This window comes from Nanorana parkeri, unplaced genomic scaffold (assembly GCF_000935625.1).
Source record: "Nanorana parkeri isolate BGI_ZX_2015 unplaced genomic scaffold, ASM93562v1 scaffold770, whole genome shotgun sequence".
NCBI lineage: Eukaryota > Metazoa > Chordata > Amphibia > Anura > Dicroglossidae > Nanorana > Nanorana parkeri.
This window is the reverse complement of record NW_017307038.1, coordinates 356972-376261: the sequence shown is the minus strand read 5'-3', so window position 1 is coordinate 376261 and position 19290 is coordinate 356972. Positions and strand designations below refer to the sequence as shown.

At 41.6% G+C, this 19290-nt stretch overlaps 1 protein-coding gene across 1 annotated transcript in view; it reads right to left on the bottom strand.

Moving 5' to 3' along the window:
- GSN (gelsolin) overlaps positions 1 to 19290 on the bottom strand; it is a 46325-nt gene that overhangs the window by 9676 nt on the left and 17359 nt on the right. Inside the window, exons 3-12 of the mRNA XM_018564657.1 lie at positions 16502 to 16706; positions 13644 to 13798; positions 12959 to 13120; positions 12609 to 12758; positions 10324 to 10413; positions 8549 to 8681; positions 7298 to 7386; positions 6709 to 6924; positions 4990 to 5123; positions 4245 to 4335 (exon numbers count right to left, since the gene is read on the bottom strand). Of these exons, the coding sequence (XP_018420159.1) occupies positions 4245 to 4335; positions 4990 to 5123; positions 6709 to 6924; positions 7298 to 7386; positions 8549 to 8681; positions 10324 to 10413; positions 12609 to 12758; positions 12959 to 13120; positions 13644 to 13798; positions 16502 to 16706 (1425 nt within the window). The remainder of the gene's footprint in view (positions 1 to 4244; positions 4336 to 4989; positions 5124 to 6708; positions 6925 to 7297; positions 7387 to 8548; positions 8682 to 10323; positions 10414 to 12608; positions 12759 to 12958; positions 13121 to 13643; positions 13799 to 16501; positions 16707 to 19290) is intronic.

The window sequence follows — 19290 nt, the reverse complement described above, 5'->3', positions numbered from 1 at the left end:
AAAAAAAAAAAAAAATACAGATAGGTTTTTATACAGACTAGAACAGGAGGGTCTCGGGCCATTATGTAAAAAAATTGCAGGAGAAGAGAGGCGCTGAGAAAAACATTTTTTTTTTAAATTGTTGCATAACTAGTCAGATAACCGATTCTAATTTGCTGGTTAACAAAATGGTATAGGATGATGCATTTCTAATGCGTCACGTTGTTACACTGACAGCAAGGGGGTATTTCCTCTCCTCACACAACAATTTATAAAATCACAGATAGGCTTTACTGCAGCAATGAAAGGCAAAAACCCCATTCAAGCAACAACTTCTGTAGCACTCAGGACGGAGTTAAACTTGAAAACATCTAGTTTTAATATTCGGGTCAGGTTAAGAGCGTGCCCAGCAGAACAGTCTCCATGACAACCGAAATGGTGTTCATTCATGTTTAAAGTGAAACAATGCAGTGAAAGCAGTCGATGAAGCAGATTACCAGAAGCACATGAAGACATTGGACAGATTAGTAATGGAAAGAGACATCTTAGTATTTACAATAGGTCGGCAAATCAAGAGATAGGAAATGTATATTTCCACTGAGCAGACCAGTCACACAACACACTGTTAGTGTTCATGAACGTGGCATGCACAACACATCCCATAACAAGGTGAAGAGCCAACAACAATTTCACACACACACAGGAAGCAACACTTTTGTTATATGCAAGACAAGCAAGGCTCAAGTGTCTACTAATATGCAAGGCAGAAGTGGGTGAACCCCTATATCCAGGATACGTAAATATTTCATACACAGACAGGGCGAATGCTCATACACAATATATAGAGAGGATACCCCAATATGCCAAGTACAAGTAGGGTACCCTCAGTATGCAACATAAAAAGGAACTTTGAACCCGTTTAGGGTGTAGCATTCCAGAATTCAACCCCCATTATAGGGAAGGGTCGTGAGAGGACCAAAAAGGACATGCAGGGTACCTGGCTCCGGGGTCCCTGTCAGGAAAGAAGAGGAGAGGCATTGAAAAAGAGTAACAGACAGATAAAATTACAATGAAAGGAGAATGCTGCTCCATGCCTGCCCTCTACTAAGACAACTAGTGACCCAGGGCAACCTATCAAAGGCCCAACCCAATGTCACATAATCCTGGAGAAAAAAAAATCCTTGACAGTGACCCTTACATCTTTTAAAATGTCCAATCTGAACTGTATCATCTGTACTCTGTAGAACAAAGGAGCCCTCTATGAGTGGAGAATTACAATAAAACGCTACTCTATAATTCAGTATAAACACTGCATATTGGGGTGAGCACTTCATGGAAAATTCACAGGTCACCAGTCCAATCTAGGATATAAGCATATATTAAGTCCAATGAGAGCACCAAATAAGAAAGTATGAGAGTCCAAAAACATTTAATAGAACAGGTTTGTAAATTACAACACAGATCAGCCAATGCGTTTTGGCCTCAACCTCCCCCTTTAAGACTTAAAAACGTGATGAGTACACAATACTACCCAAAACGCACAAAATCACCAATGATTAATTTGCTGTGTATGGTATAGCCAAAAATCAGTGAATCAGCAAACCCCAGGTCAAATCTGGGAGACCGCAGGCATGCTAAGGACCCATGAACACACCCAGCCAACGCCAGACATAGAAAAGGAATACTGGCTGCCCTGAACGTACATACAAGTATATGTTACAACAATAGTATTCCTAATATTGGTAGGATTAGAAACATCCCCAAAATGAATGGAAGATGATTACAGGTGGTTCCTCTCTCATCACACAGCAACCCATTAAAAAACAACTCCAGCCAAATGAAATTAACAGGACATGGAACTGAAATGAGATTTGAAATTATTAACAAGTTTACAATTAACTTCTTCCATTTCCTGCAAAAGGAAAGTAGCAATTTCGACACCATAAAAAAAAAAATCCAGTGCACAGCAAGTTGCTTTATCTTTCTTGGTTCAGCCAGCTCAGCCAAGACATTAAAAAAAAAAAAAGTGGCCATACACACATTTCTTCTTTCAATGTGTCTACACGTGTATGACTGTAGGAAGCACAGGGACAGGGACATCCCCTATTAGGAAAAACCAAGATCCTCTGTATTATATCATACCATCAATGCAAGTATCTCAAGCCATGGTGTATTCCATCTCTGTATAATGTGAATTGATGTAAAAAAAAAAAAAAAAAAAAAAGAGAATTTCCCTTCCCCACGGATAACCTTAGGGTCAGAAATACCTTTATACAATTACTAAATAAGTTAAAACGAATTGTCATGTGGCTTAATTTGTGCTAGGTGTTTGAGCTCATCAACCCACAACCATAATCATCTACAATAATGTCACATGTGAAAACGTGAAGTCTCTATACAAACATGTAGAAATGGTGCTCTTTTACCGGCTGCTGGGTCATATTGTTTCTAAGATTTACATTTCTCCCATTTTCACCAACCAATCTAGTCCTTAACGGGCCAAACAACTGTCATCTTCCTGTTTGCAATATATTTGGTGGGTGAAAGTATTTTGTAGGTCTGGCTGTGCCATATGTTTATGCTACAGGGAAAAGTGAGGTGACCTCTGAATAAAAGTATTAAATGCTGGACCTTGCACTGTTAAAGAGTATTGGCGTACTACTGATCCCAGCTGCTTGTCTTGACCATTCATACTACCATCAACTAGTCTAATTTGCATCAGTCAAGAATTTGAGGGGAGGGGTATTGAGGGGAAGCTACAAGACCGAACATTCCAGGATTCCAAAGATAAGCTTAATACAGGTAACAAATCATTTATCAGAGCTGTTTAATAAAGCACTTTAACGGCACTGGCCTCCAGCCCACCAGAGATGGCACCTTTCGCAGCCTTGCAAGTGATGGAGCCAAAATGAATCCACCATGTAGCTCATAGCGCCTCTGAGGGTGCAGTGCAATGGTAAGATTTTCTGCTTTTCTGAGCTTTTAATACAGTGATTTCATGGTGTTAATACACTGAAATAAATTAAAAGCTTTCCTAATCCAAACATTTCTACAATGTGTGTAAGGAACACTGATTATTTAAGACTGCTTATTTTGAATAATTCCTCTTTCAAGTGGTTGGGATTTCTTATCCAAACTTTAAAAATACATGAAGTGCATCTATATAAATCGCAAGGAAAGAATGACCAACCTACCGAAAAACATGCAATCAAATATAAAAATAATTAGCATGGGTGAGGCCAGCAGAAGGTTTTGGAAGTTTGCAAAGATTCTCAGGCATCAGACTTGTAATTCTGCCACACACAAAAAAAATAAAAAATTGTACAGCTATGTTTAGACCATTTTGGTCTAAGATTATGGAATTTAATGCACAGAACCCTGAAATTGCCCAATATTTGTGATTCAAAGTGGTATCTTTAAGGTGTATTTGGTGATATGGATCTTGGAAGTGTTCAAAAGACCTTTCTGGTCAGAATACTGTAGGCTGGCACTCCACAGCACCTTTGGCATTACTGTCTGGAAAAAGGCAAATTCTGTCCTCCCTCTATGGAATAACATACAAGGCCAGAGGATGCCCTGCTAAAATTTAACAAGGTTTGGGGACTGGGTAGCGGGTTTCAATTCTTGTGAGCAACCTTCTGTATCCTCTACAACCTAAAATAGTATTGACCTTTGCATTCTTCCTATCGATTTTCCAACTATATAGGTTCTGTTAAACTAAAGGCATTCATGTAGCTGTTTCTTCCTCTATGTCTACAGTGTATAAATAACACTTCTACAGCCACACACTGGTATGGGGTTCCTTCATAAATTTTAAAAAGTAAATTCTGTTTACAGTTTTTTATTCCTGGTTTAGTTCAATTAACCTCAGACTCCTGTAAATCATATGTTGCCGTTACAAATAGATTTCTCTGAAGCTACTATTCTGTATAATGCAGGTAATTGTTCCATATAACAAACTTGGAACTCCTAATAACTTCTTTTTTTTGTGTTAATAGTAAAACCAGCTTGTTCAAAAACTTTTTACAGTGAATTGAGTAAAGATCTTCAGATGTGTGTAGACCGCTTTCTGAGCAACTCGATCTTGTGAACATACAAAAAAAACAAAAAAAACAAAAACACACACCACCCCAACTATGGAGAATTGCTGTAAATACCGCTACTAATGCATGTAGATTCAACTGTGATGATAAAACACACAGCACAATTATTGGATAAAAGAGCTGTACGCAGTATTGTATTGTAATATGATCAATGACAATCACCTGTACAGGGCCTCCTCCCAGCTCCTCATCCAGCTGAGCGCTCAGGAACGCCGATGCTGTGATCTCATCCTTTGAAGAATCCAGACCTTGCCTGCAATATAGAACACAAATATTAGTCTGTGCGCAATTTCCTGACTGACAGTCAATGCCACAACAAACATTCTGTATCTATAGGCCAGCAGACACCAGATTAGAACTAAATCACATCAATATTTTCAGGGACTCCTGGCGCCGCTTTATTGATATGAAACCTGTAATATACTGTTCTATATAATAGCCCTTAAAATTAATACATTTCAGCAAGTTTTAATTAAGCAAATTAAATAAAATTATGCATTTAAATGTGATAAAATGGTGTTTGGGTGGGGGAAATCTTTCAACACTTTCTGTCCAGTAATACGGAGAGCTATCATTCTGATCTCGCCTATTGTCCATAAAGCCAGTCCACACACGAAAAAACAGTCTGTACAGCATCCCATGGTCTGTGGATGGGAACGCTCACACTAAAGGGAATTAAATTAGCAGTTCCATCACTTAATTTTCATATTTTTAAAAATAACTATTTCTTCGTGCCAATGGACCATGTCCGTTTGTTGCTGATGGGGTTGTTTGTGAATTTGAACTTTGAAAACTTTTTTTGCAATAAAAACTCATGTTTAGAAAATAAATAAAATAATATTAGTAGGCAACTCACAGAATTCCTGCTCCAAGAGATTGAAGAAAAAAAATGAATCTAAATATTTACCAGGTGTAGATAATCTGTCCTTTCTTTCCACCATGGCTGTAACTGTACAAAACAATGTAACTGTCTCCCCCATAGAATTGTCCATAGTGAGAAGTAGACACTGGCACTTTCTTCGATGCCTCAATGCGCCAAATCTGAGGGGGAAAACAAAATAAATACCCACACATAAGCATAGACACTTTCAAATAAACAAACAAATAAACAAACAAATAAATAAATAAATAAATGTAAAAAGATGGGGTGTTGCTGCTTTTGTTATACCACCTTGTTCAAATTCTAATAAATATTTTGTAAAAAAAATAAAATAAAGACTCTACACCAGTGGTTCTCAACCTTTCTAGGGCCGGGACCCCTTGGTAACATTTGCCAAGTTGTGGTGACCCCCCCAATGGTAAAATTTAGGGATGATGCGACATCTGGCGGTGTGGCAGAACTGACACTACTGTGCTAGGTGGGGGCTGAGGAGGACTCTCACCTAGCACAGCAGAAATCACACAGCAACCCACCGGTTGAGAACCATTGGCGTACGCCGTCAGAATAAAAAAAAATAAAAAAACCACCATAGGAATGCATAGCTAGATTCCAATGGCTATTTCACTTTGCAATAGCAAACTAGCTATTGCAAAGTGAAATAGCCAATAGGAATCTAGCTATGCATTCCTATGGTGTTTTTCTTTTTTTGAGTTACAGCGGCTGACGGCCCCCGATGTCAGAAAAAGAAAAAAAAGATTGCAGGGAAAGGTTTATTCTGCTTGATTTAGATAGCGGGAGTCTCCCACTATCTAATAGGGGGAGTCTCCCGCTATCTAATAGCGGGAGACTCCCGGGCAACCCCTGGTAAATCGTCATTGCGACCCACAGGTTGAGAACCACTGCTCTACACACTCTAATGATCACAATTTTGGCTTATGCCATGGTCCTCGTTTTCACAGAATGAAGCTGTGACAATCTGTATGACTCAAGACTTCTCACCTTGGACATAGTGAATACTTTCAAAGTAACAAAGGCTTTTCCCATTTGTCTCACAATATTAAAGATTTGCCAGAAAAAAGGGTATATACACACACTAAATAATGCATATGGTAATATGCGGTCTGCTAAAATGTATTGCTATGTGTTTTGTTTTTTTTAACCAAAACACACACACCTTATTTAAGTAACAAATATCCCAAATACAGAAACTGCTTCGCAGGCTGCAACAACTATGTCACAATATAATTGTGACACAAAAGACCTCAAAAGTACAAAATTAAGAAGTATAATAAAAAAAAAATATGAAAAAGGTTACACGTCATCAGTGTTTGTGGTCAGTTCTGTAGTTTCTGTACGGGAAAATTATGTAGCTTAGATGAACAGAAAGATTCTGTACAAAGTCAATATTTACAATCTATGTAGCAACTTACACACTTTCTCTGAGGGTTTTCAGGCATCAACAGAAATGCCGACTACACACACAGGGCAGTTGTCAACGGTCACAAAAACCACCATACAAATCAAGGCAACCATACATCAGCAGTTTAAAATGTTGGCAGAAGGTTGCACTCACCACTTTGGTAATTTTTACAATCCAAATTTGTCTGAAAACTTGAGTTTGGCCAGCAAAACAGATTTAAAAGCTAACAGTGACAAGCAAGGCTGCAATGATGGCAGGTAGAACATTTCAGACTAGGTCATGCTTGCTCTTTTCAGACATGCACTGAATTACATGTTCCGCCTCACCTGCTTCGCTCCAGAACCATCATCCACCATACCGTGCTGTGCTGCCATAGCAGTGGAGTCGTGCAGAGTGCTGACATCAAAGGGAACGTTCTCGATCTTGGCGATGTTGTTGGGAATGTAGGCAATTCCCATCCCGTCAGTGGTGTCCTTGTCCCGCCAATTCTTGAAAAACTGTTTGAAGAGCGGAGTCTCGCCAGACTCTGGAAGAACTTGTACCTGCAGAGACAGAACAAATTCTAATGAAAAGATAAGTGCGGCACATCGCATCCCCCAAAAGGTGGTCAATGTATAATTCTGAATGACAATTCTATGCTTCAGCAAACTAAACTGTCTGTCCTGCAGCACCACCTTGTGGAAATACTTAGGAGTGCAGTGACAAGAATCTGCACCATCGTATTAATGTTTTAAATGCAGTCACTATGAAGACAATCGCATACCGGTCATGCACCCACATCTGCACTTCCAGCTGATGCTGCACAGTGCCTGAACAATACATACAGCGTCCAGGTAGAAATGTTGCATCTGGTAGCACATGTCAGACTTTTAATGTTGTAGGTTCTGTTAGCTAGAGACAGTTGTGTTCCATTACCTGAGTCTGTTTGGGATATCCCATTTTGGAGATGAATTCAGTAGCAGTCTTCAAGGCCACCTTCTTCTCTTCCAAGTTGGCATTCTTACCTGACAGCAAAGTGGACAAATGTTAAACATGTTGGATGAGACACCACACTCTATAGATATGAATGGCTGCAAGTTATATTGTACAATATCAAATATGTACCATTTACTAAAGAGGGACATAGCATAGTCCAGAGTTTAGAGGATATTGATTCACTCTGCAATCACAAATCATACCTCTAACCGAGTTATTCTGGGAGATACACTTTCCAATACAATATTCCAAATTGACCTACTAACAGAACTAAACCCCACTTAACTATAAATGACCCCCATGTCACAAGAACCTCACTGGCCTGACTAATCCAGAATTACAGTCCCCTAAATGGGGAAAGGCAGTCCTCACAGAGGGAAGTAACCCCCAAAATTTTACATCAAGAGCAGCAAATGCCTCATCTGGCATTTAAAAGCAGCAGCCGTCACCTATTCAAGTAAATGATCAGGTGACAGCAGTTGCATGTAAACTCCTGCACACCGCATGCAATGATATACAATTACATTTGGTTAGGAATCAATCACTCTCCCTGGACGCAATGATTGTGCATCCATGGAGAGTGTTTTCTATGGAGAGTGTTTTCTATCTGCATGTAATAATCTCACACATCATTACATGCGGTGTGCAGGCGTTTACATGCAGCTGCTGTCACCTATCATTAACTTGAATGGGTGACAGCTGCCGCTTGTAAACACCAGATTAGCGATTCCTGCTGCAAGAAAACACAAGTTTCTGATACAGTAATCTCTAATCGCACCTAAACCTACAGGTATGAATGGAGCCTTATTGTGTGTGTATTAGTGTCCGTAGTACCAAACCGGCTATAGTTAAATTTTACTTGGAAGTATGAAATTTGGCAAGCCGGCCCCCATGGGAGACAAAAAAATAAAATTTTGGCGAGTGGCCCCCGAAAGAATTGAGCTTGAGACCTCTGCTTTAGTCGGTCTGTTAACGGTTTCCCTTTTCGCTGCACACTTTATGTAAAAAAAGAAAACAAACGCCCATTTGACCCCATTAACTATTAGAAAATCAAACGAGCGTTCCAAACACAAATTGGTGTATGGCCAACTTTATACTATCGCATTCCATTGTTACAAAGCCAATTGTAGCACCCTGCCCTGAAAAATGGTTCAGTGAAATGCCCCTTTCACCATCTCTCCAAGCACAAACCTTTCCACACAAAGATCTTTCCATCAGATCCATGATCAAGGATGAAGCAATCATCAGAATTAAGAGCTGCCTGTGTGAAAGGATTCTCATCTGCAACCAGGGACACAGACATGGCACCGCTGCCGTTTGAAACCTGTAAGCAAAAAAGAAAGAAAATAGAACAATCTTCCATAACATGAATTAAACAGTCAGTCATATTAGTGGTTCCATTATCTGAATTAGTATTAAGCTGGCCATACACTCTGCAATCTGATTGCATAGTTTTGGCAAAGCTTAAGGAAAAAAAAAAAAAAAGTTACAATTAGGACACGTCGATACAATCCCATTCAACTTGTATCAGACAGGCTCTGAAGGAAGGATCTAAAAAGGAGATTGTCAATCAGATTGTATGGTGTATGGTCAGCTTTAGGAAGATCTCATGAATAGGCAGTTCAGTGTTGGGCAACAGTTCACAAAAAGGATGCTGCAGAACTGGAACGAGTGCAGAGAGGGGCAACAAAATTGATAAAGGGGACATGGAGGAGCTGAGCTACAGGGTAAGATTACCATAACTTTGAACATGGAGGAGAATAGGCTTGCATATGCAAAGGGTTCTATACATCAAGAGGTGTAAAAATATGCAATGGTCTTTCTGAGAAGCTGGTTCTAGCCGACTAGATAAAAAGGCTGCTGGATGTGTTTCTAGGTAATCAAAATGTAACTGCCCATTTACGGTCTATTCATTCTAAATAAACATTGTGGAATGTTGATCCAGAGAGCACCTCTGGCAGTCAGGAAGGAGTTTTTTATCCTGTTGGGACCAAAATTGGACCACAAGTTAAAATGTTTTATACCTTTCTCCAGATTAACAGCAGGTAGGGTTCTGAGGATACAAGGCATCTTTGGTTGAACTTGGACAGGTGTCTTTTTTAACCCAACCATGTAACTATACAATAGTCAGGTTTTTTTTATTCTCGTCACACCTTCACTATCCCTAATTAACCTCAACTTTTCTACAGAAATAACATGGCTCCAAAAAAATTAGGAAAAGCCACCACCTTGCTCTCCCTCTGCTCCAGCAATGGAATGATCCTCGGCGTCCTTATGTCCTATACAGTGTATGGGACGTGAGGCCTTACAGGCCAGAGCAGAGGGGGGAAGAGAGGCAGAAGCAGCCAGTCAGCTGTGAGGTACAGGTGAGCCTATCTTTGCCATTTTCATCCCTAGCTGAAAACTAGCATTTAACCCTTGCAGTGTGGGGGTAGCCCCACTGCAAGGGTTAAAAGTTCTTCATATAATAAAAATAAGAAAAATTCCAGCCTCTGAAGTCTCCCTGTAATGGATCCTAGTTATATCTGTAAAGATAAATCAAGGTGTGTTATACATTAGGGATCTATTTGATATCTGCAGCGTCACCAACAAGCAACCATTAAACGACATTTATGTGTTTTAGGACATTTATGATCATAAAAGCTATTAGGAAGGAGGGTGGGGGTGTAATCATCAATTCATCTCTCATTGGCTCCCAATCAATATGCAAAAGTAACAAACAAAAGATGGTCTCCAATAGTCACACCATGAAAACCTGAACCCTGTAGATCCTAAAAGTGTATGAACTGCCAAAACCTTTTTTCATAGTTTTGGTTAAGTGGGGGAGAGTTAGAACCACAGGAAATGTGTAGAGTAGTAGAATGCCAGAACCACTGTCAGACTTGTATTTCTGTTTGATGCCTTGTGTGCATTATGGCAATGAAAAGGGGGGAGGGGGGGTGATAACTGCTCTTTATTACAAATACCTTATAAAGTTTAGCAAGTTTCCTATTGGTGACATCGGCCTTCACATCATCGGATGGTCCCTCTGGCAAGTCTGGCTTTTCTCCCAGAACCTAGGAGAGAGTGAGAGATTCACCAATTAGTTTGAAAGGAATTACCAATGGCAGCTGCTGGCAAACATGACACATTCCCAGAAAAACACAAGAACTGAAGGAACAATACAGTATCACTTCATCGCTGTATACCTACATTTTGCATGACTATGTAAAATGTGGTCAGATTTGAATTACTGTATGCGTCCCCTTCACAACTTTGTAGCTGCTGCCCTCCGATTACAGATCCATAATGTCTAAAGCTTCCCTACATGTAAAAGTCTACCGAATTCTTTTTAAAAGCTCCAGCAAATATAAAGACAGATTGTCAGCTTCTGAATGATGTTTAAAATGGCCTGGCCAGGAAGGGGGTCTAAACACCTGGTCTTGAAGTGGTTAAGCAACAATTTCTGCATATTGCAAACCAAACTGTCATCACAACAGTGACCAGCAGAGGTCTCACTTCTGAATCTCCAGAAACATTCTACTGTCCTGTACACTGGGCACATTGTTAGTATGTGTTCTTTTTCTGCATGTATGGATGCTGCACAGTAGTACTTCCAAACATCTAAAAAGATAAGGAATAGGGAAAAAAAATGATAATGTATATAAACATTGTCAGTAACACATAGAGGGGTTTTCTGACTGCAGAAGTGGAAATGCATCAAGTTTGTATTGCTTTCTTCCACCTCTTCCCACTCAGCCATGCACTACAGAATCAAAGCGATAAGATTTCAGAACAGTAGATTATCAGTTAGTGGAAGGTAGATTATGGTGGAGCTCCCACCATATAGATGTGATGGGGTAACAGGTCTTTGTTCTGCTCTAATTAGCCAGCATGACTCACCTGACTACAGTCAAGATAAGAGTCTGCAGCATTTTTTTTACTTTGCTGGAAGAGTAAAGGTGCCCATACACCTTACGATTATCGGAACATTTCGTCCGATGATCGGACCGTCGTACGATTTTCGTACGACAGCCCCATCCTGCCCCGATTATCGCAAGGTCCAATTAGCGGTAGTTAAAAAAAACACCTGGACGACTTGCGGTAATTGACCGCAATTCTTTTTGTTTGCACATGCGCAGTGTTAATCGTACGACTTTTGACGGACGGAAACGCCACCAACCATGCGAACATCGTACGATCGACCAAAGTTTTCAAGCATTGCTTGACCGTCAAAAGTCGCGCGATTGTACAGTACTATCGGTCGGGCACTCTATTCACACGTTACGATTGTCGTACGAAAAGTCGATCGCATACGATTGTCGTACGATAATCGTAAGGTGTATGGGCACCTTAAGATAGGAGACTTCTAGAACCTCTACTCTACTTGACATTTCACATACGCAAAAAGTCACTAATTTTTAACCACTTGCTGTCCGGGGCATTTTCTTACTATTTGCGCACACATGATAAAATATACATTTTTGGCTAGAAAACAGCTTCAAACCCCCAAACAATGATATATATTCTGAAAGCAGAGGCCCTGTAGAATAAAAAAAATGCTAGTTGCAATTTTTTATGTCTCAGGGTTTTTGCGCAAATGTTTATCAAACCAGGTAAAATTTAAAAAAATTTAGTGCACAGAATACCCATTTTTTTGTAAAATATGAAAGACGGGATCACTTTTTTTACACTAACCCTATTGCAAATCACATAGGTGGCTAACAAGCACCCCTATGTAATAGCAGATGGGTGTGACAGGTCCTCTTTATGGTGGCATAAGGGATCTTTCAGACCCCTAATGTCACCTAGGGACCCCAAAGAAGCTGAGGCAGCAGAGATCTGCTTCCCCAGCTTCATCTCCTTGCTCTAAGAGCCAGAGACTGTAACGAGTTGGCGGCTGTACAGACGCCGGATCGCTTGGACATTAACAGCAATCGTCTGCTGTTAAAAATCACACCAAAAACACGGCTGCTACAGCAGCCGTGTTCTTGTTTTAACCACTTCTGCGGGCCGCCATACACCAAATCATCAGTCTCCCCATACACCAAATCTGAATTATGGTTTAAAAATTACCTTGGAGTCATTATGGCAGCTGGCCCGCTACCTAGCCTGCAGAACCCCAGATATGATTAAGAGGTGACTCACTTTTTCAAGTCTTTGTTGCACCCGAAATATCAACTGCACCTTTGTGTTGACTAACACCAGAAAATGATTTTTAAATATCTCTACAATAACAAAAAGTTCTGTAATGAACATACAAGATTAATACCTCGATAATTTTTTCACGCTCCATCCCTTCTTCCACCACATAGACCTTGGCACGTCCATGCCTCTCGTTATCTCGGATATCTTTGGCAACAGCTGTGGCTTTCAGCTTCTCGAATCGGTTGGACTTGGATCCGCACCACTGATAGATCTCCTGCAATTAGAAAAAAAAAATTACAACATTTGTCCTGCGGTGAGGAGGCAGTTCCCCACATAGCTGCTCACAATGTTAATGGAAAATGAGAAGCCAGTTGCTTGTGACACTGCCTGAGGACGCGTGTTAAATAGTGCAGAAATTACCATCTGGTGCACAGATTATTATGCCACTTAGATACAGAGAAGAAACACACTTACACTACCCAGATCCAGGATGAAACAATCTCCCTGGTTGAAGCTTGACCAGGAGACCGGAACCTCGGTGGCTCTGGCAAGACGGCGACCTTTCACCTGGAGGAGGCGCTGCACATCCACATCATTGGGAACAACGTGTGTAAACCCAGAAGCCACTCCGCCAGCCTTAGATAATACAGAGATGACAATGTCACACATTAAAAGGGAACCAGTCACAAACCAGAATACCTAAATGGTAAACCTCAAGTGAAAACTGCATACTCTGACTTCCAGGCCCCATACAAATGGCAAGGCAGTAAAGCAGTATGGTAAGCTTCAATATACTCTGTCCCAAATTGTACTCAGCCCAGGATTTAGAAAATGGCTGCTTTAATCTGAAGATTCAAAAAAAAAAAAAAAAATCCAGCTTTTGAAGCACCGCTACTGCACCACAGGGGCTCCTCTGGGCAGCCCTTGGAGGGGGAAAGAAAAACACAACTTCGGCCTGTTAAACTTGCAGATATAAACAGTTTGCGCAAAAAGTATTTTAGCTATTTAAGCGCACAAAGGGTTTGTTTGGAAACGCTGACATATAAAAAACACATCTTGATGGGGTAAAAGAACACAAACAAGAGGGGTACACTGACAGCTGACATATTTCCTGCCCTGACAGATTCCTTGTGACACGTAGCAGTAATTAAGTTTTTACCTTGTACTTGAGGCCAGATTTAAAGTATCCCAGAAAAGTGGGGGACTCGTAGCCTTGGACTTCCCGGTTCTGGATGGGTTTACCTCCCAGGTGATCATCCATCTGGACAGTGAAAATAGCAGCTGATCCGCTTTCATCCTGCGTGCACTGATCGCCTGCCAAAGCAAAGGGAACTTTAGTGTGACACCGGTAACTCCATGTACCCTGTCATTCACAACGAAGTATACAATGTCAGGGACACTTAGCCTTCATTCAGACTGGAATCGGCCTGCACGTACAGCTCCGTGCACGGCCGTATCGGGCAGCTCCAGGAAAGTACAGGTGCTGTGTGTGATTAGTACGCAGCCCCCGTCCTTCTCTATGGGACTATGTGGCCGTACGCCCCCATACGCTCACCAAACCTGCAAGTCCGTGCGGGTGAGCGTACCCGTACGCTGACAAGATGGATCCTGTCTGCGTCCGAGCCAGCAAACACGCGCCCCTACAGACCCGCACTTGAGGTGAGCGTAGGGCGGCGCAGAGCCGCAAAGTCCCATAGTGAAGGACGGGGGCTGCGTACTAATCACATGCAGCACCTGTCCTCCCCGGGAGCTGCCCGATACGGCCCTGCACGCAGCACGGAGCTGTACGTGCGGGCCGATTCCAGCGTGGATGAGGCCTAAAGCTGAAATCATTACTTTGCTTAAATAATAGTATAACATTTCTAGATCCGCTTATAAATGCCTGTTCGGTAAAAGAAGGAAGAATTGTGCTAAAGTGCGGCTCCTAAAGAGACAACACACAGCAGACTACCTGTGCTGTAAATGCTAATCACAGAGGGGCATTTTTCACAGAAAAAAGGAGGTACAAAGGCAAACAGCTGAAGGCTTTTAGTGTTCATGAAATCCTAACAGAAATATTTGCAAATATAACTGGGCAGGGTACTAGCAATATTGGTTTAAAGGTCCCATATTGTACAGAACGAACAAGCCAGATTGCGTATTTGGCTGGGTATATAGACTGGCATCTGGGCCGGCTTATCCAAACAGCAGGGGGTGAGAAGATTTGGAATATCCCCAATAAGACAGAAGAATGATAACTCAGCAGAAGCAGAAGAACTCATCCAAACTTCCTCCAACGGCCAAACTCAATCAGGATTACCAAGGAATCTGGACGGCTGGAATCTACCAACCACAATACAACTTGAAATATATACTGGCTTACTGAAAGCTTGAAGAGCTGAACCCTTTCCTCGTACATCACGATTATGGGCCAATTTTGTTTTACAACATTTTTTCATATGGTTTTATATCTTTTTTTTATTATTTATATATTTTTTTACAAGCATGAATTTAATGTGTGACGTAGGATTCCCAGAACACCAAGGACCATACACTAGTAGTCATCCCCTTTTAGCTTGTGGCAGTGAGCTCTGTAAAAACAGTTTTTTTTATTACATGATAAGAAATGCATGGCAAAAGGAGACTAGAGACCCATATGATGCCTGCAAAAGAAAATACATAATGGTAACATGCAATATTTTATATGTATAGGGGAACAAAAATATTCTGGACCATAATAAAAAGATGTACAAGAACACCATACATTCCCTTTCATTTAAAAGTTTTTATCTGCCCACTCCAGTGTTCTCTGTAATTCCGGCATGCTGAAGTAAATACTCTAGAACTACAGCAGACGAGTAGCAAGAACTCTGGTAGCTTGGGTCTGCAGATCAAATGACTTCCCAAAGAACATCACAGCTTTGTCTTACACCACATTCTCAGTTCAACCTCAGCCATCACGGGTGTCTCCTAAGGCCCCATTCACACCTGTAAGTTTAGGTGCGATTAGGGATTTTTGCATCAGTAACTTGCATTTTCCTGCAGCAGGAATCCCTAATCTGCCGTTTACAAGCGGCAGCTGTCACCTGTTCAAGTTAATGATTGGGTGACAGCCACTGCATGTAAACGCCGGCACACCGCATGTAATACGATTACATGCGGTTAGAAAACAAACAGTCACTCTCCCTGGACGCATTGATTGTGTGTCCAGGGAAAGGGATTGTTTTCCAACTAAATGTAATCATATCACATACCATAACATGCAGTGTGCCAACGTTTAGGCCTCATTCACACACAACGCAAGCAAAATTGTATATTGCGTATATACACGAGCGTCTATGCGCGTATATACGAGCATATGTGCTTATATGCGTGCACTATTTGAATTCCCAGAATGCATCATTCCTAATGGAAATTTTAATGATCTGTACGCGTATACACACGCGCAAACATGCGTACGCGTGTAAAATACGCAGAAATACGCTGCCCGGACGCATCTCGGTTCCATTCTGTTTTTGCGCATATATACGCTGCGCAAACTGCTCCATACGCGGCTGTGTATGGAGCCATTTATTTGCATATGTTGCATATGGTACAATACGCACGTATATGCGCGGCAGTGTGAATGAGGCCTTACATGCATTCATTAACTTGAACAGGGGCAGCTGCCGCTTGTAAATGACAGATAGGGATTCCTGTTGCAGGAAAATGCAAGTTCCTGCTGTAGGAATCTCTAATTGCACCTAAACTTACAGGTGTGAATGGGGCCTAATTCTCCTCGGTATAGTCTTAAATCCTGCATGGCACACATTTATGGCACAATCCCGCTATGGACCAAGTGGTGCCTTCATGAGCAGGGTGTATGGGGCAAGGTCCATAATTATGAACAAGGGCAGTAATCAAATCCCAGCAGATTTGGGGATTAACAGCCAAAAAACCATTGAAGAGATTGCTGACTGCTCATGGTGGGTTTCTGCCCCCTATAAGCCCTACAAACATACATTTACCAACCAGGATGTTCAGAGTTGCTTTGCTCACCCAGCCAGTAGTGGAGGTCATACTGCAGGTTCCCTGACCGCTGCTTTATGGTATTCAGGACGATATAAGCATCACCAGTGAAGAAGGATCCATACTGGTTTTGTGGAACAGCCACCAGGTCAAACTTTTCAATTCTCCAGATCTGGAGACCTGGCCCTTTCCCGGCCTTCTCGAACTCTGGGTGATCCACCACCATTTCTACTGACTAGAGAAAAAGACAAAAATGGAGGACCAAGAGAATTTAATAGGGGATGCAAATATTTATACAATTAACTTTCATTGACAATTCGACCCGAAATGGCAATAGTCTGCAGCTGTGGAGCCCACATTCAACCACTGCTTAAAGGAATGCTCTACCTTCAGAAGATCATCTACTATATAATATAGTACACACCTTCCTGATTTGTACTAAAGCTACAATGCTTTTAAAGTGGCATCTTCCCCTTTGTGTCTATCTCAGGATTTCTCTGATCAGAAACATAGTTTCATTGCCCTGGACTACATCTCCATTGATAGAGGTTTTCTTGTATCTAGAAACCGTTTTGCATTACATGTTCTGTGTGTGGGCTATCTTCCACAAGTCACAAACATACTACTAGAGTAAAAAGCCTTCACCCAAGCAGAATATAGTGTACATGACTGTAGAAGGGGGGGGGGGCATTACAGTGTAAGCCCCTTTGGTGCAAAGGCTGATGTGGATGGTTCAGTGTTCTCTGCCCACTATACAAATAATAATAAAAGTGTGTTACGGTGGTGGGGAAATTTTTTGTGTAAGCTCCTATGGTGCAGAAGAAGTTGATGGCACCACAAAGATTAATACAATAAATATCCCAGGGCAGCTGAAACTCTTTGCAGGAAAATAGAAAGAAATAGCTGGCAAGCACAGATGGAGGTACAAAACAAGACGCAATGCAGTGAGAGATGATGTTTAGCACAAATAGGAGAAGCACTGAAACTTTTTGAATGTATGAAGAGTAATCAATTAACTATGGCAGGATGTTTAACCTCTTGCATGGTATATTCCCTATAATCTTCCAGTCTTCCATCTAAACCCCCTTTATGTTCTAGAATAATGGGAATACAGAACCATGGCCACTTCAACGTCAGAATTAGAATTCCCAGCACTTGACAGATTCTGCATCAAACAGCAATGACAAGGCAAGATACAAAGAGAATAATATTTAGCATGCTGCATTTACAAAAACTGCAACATTTACACAAAATCCCCAACTTCAGAGGCACTTTTCATGTACATTGAAGTGATCTGCCAATATGTCTGTCCTAAAGTTCCTGATGCTGTACAGTCCACAGACATGCATGTTGTAATCTATGTACACAGAAGCCCTTGGTGTGGAAAGAGATTACACATTGCAAGCATCCGGCCACAGACATAAAAAGGTTTTTTTGGCATATTTGTTCTATTTTTGCTTTGTAACAAAAAAATACCCCATAATAATCTACTAACAGCTATGTCCAAGTCCAACGCACCAGGAAGCTAATGCCCCGTCTACTGCGGCAGACATTTTGCCTTTTTGCAATTTATGATAATGATACAACCCTTTTCAGTACAGCATTTCTGCTTGTAAGAACACAGTTTTGCTACTTTAAAAAGTCCTACTTGAAAGCAGACATCAAGAAAGGCCAACTAAAACCAAGGAAGACCCCTTCCGAGTGCCTTTTCTAATTTAGTTTAACTGTTACTACCGGTAGGTTCCGATTTTCCTCAACTTCATGGCTAAGCCCTACTAACTGCTGTCCCCACCCTACAGGACTGTCTTAGTGGTCAGTAAGATAATGTCACTGGAAAGTCACACAATCAGGGAATGTCAGGCTACAATTAGAGTAATGCAAGATCATAGCGGTTCACACCAAGAGATTTTTCTGGTAATACTTATAAGAACGGGTATTAGTGGTGTACGTCCAGGGGCGTAACTAGAAATCACAGTGCACCATAGCAAAATTTTGTGTGGGGCCCATTTGATCTCTAGTTACACCCCTTGCAGAGCCCAATTGAGATCCCACACAGCCCACCTGAGGGTGACCCTGCAGAGCCCACCATAGGCTCTCTAAGGTGGGCTGGTCACACTCCTTACCTGTCCGCCTTCTCTTCCTCCACCGTCGGTGATGAGCCCCGCTTCCTCCCCCCCTCGCCGGGCCGGCCCCGCCTCCTTCTCCACTGCCGGGTCCAGCCTGCTCCACCACCGCTGCTGGCTCTCACTGACTCAGCAGCGGCTGTGGAGAGGAACTCGCCGCTGCACAGATCACTGTCAGTGATCTGAACAGCGGCACATTCCTCTTCACACCCGCCAGTGACAGCCAGCAGCGTGAGATGCCATACCGACCCAGGCGGCCCGCAGGGCATCAGGAATGTCCTGGCCCCCCGTGGCCCATAGCGGCTGCCTGGGTGGCTATGGTGATTGTTACGCCACTGTGTACGCCGTCATGTATGACTTTTACAAGTTTAACAGATTGAATTCACCAGCAGCTGTACTGGCAAGTAGGATACATGTATCCAAAAACAGCGTTTCCAAAAGGTCAGGCAATAGAAAATATAGCAACTGTCAGACTTCAAGTAATGTCTAAGCTCACCATACACATCACAATTTGACCATACAAACAAGTTTAGATCTACCAAAACTATACAAAATACGAGGGCCTACTTAATCTATCCGTTCAGTTTATATAGGGTCAGGCAGGCTCTAGCATTACATAGTTGTTGGTAGATCTAAAGTATATTGTACAATTTAGATTATAATGTGCATGGTACACTTTAAAAGGACAAGGAATAT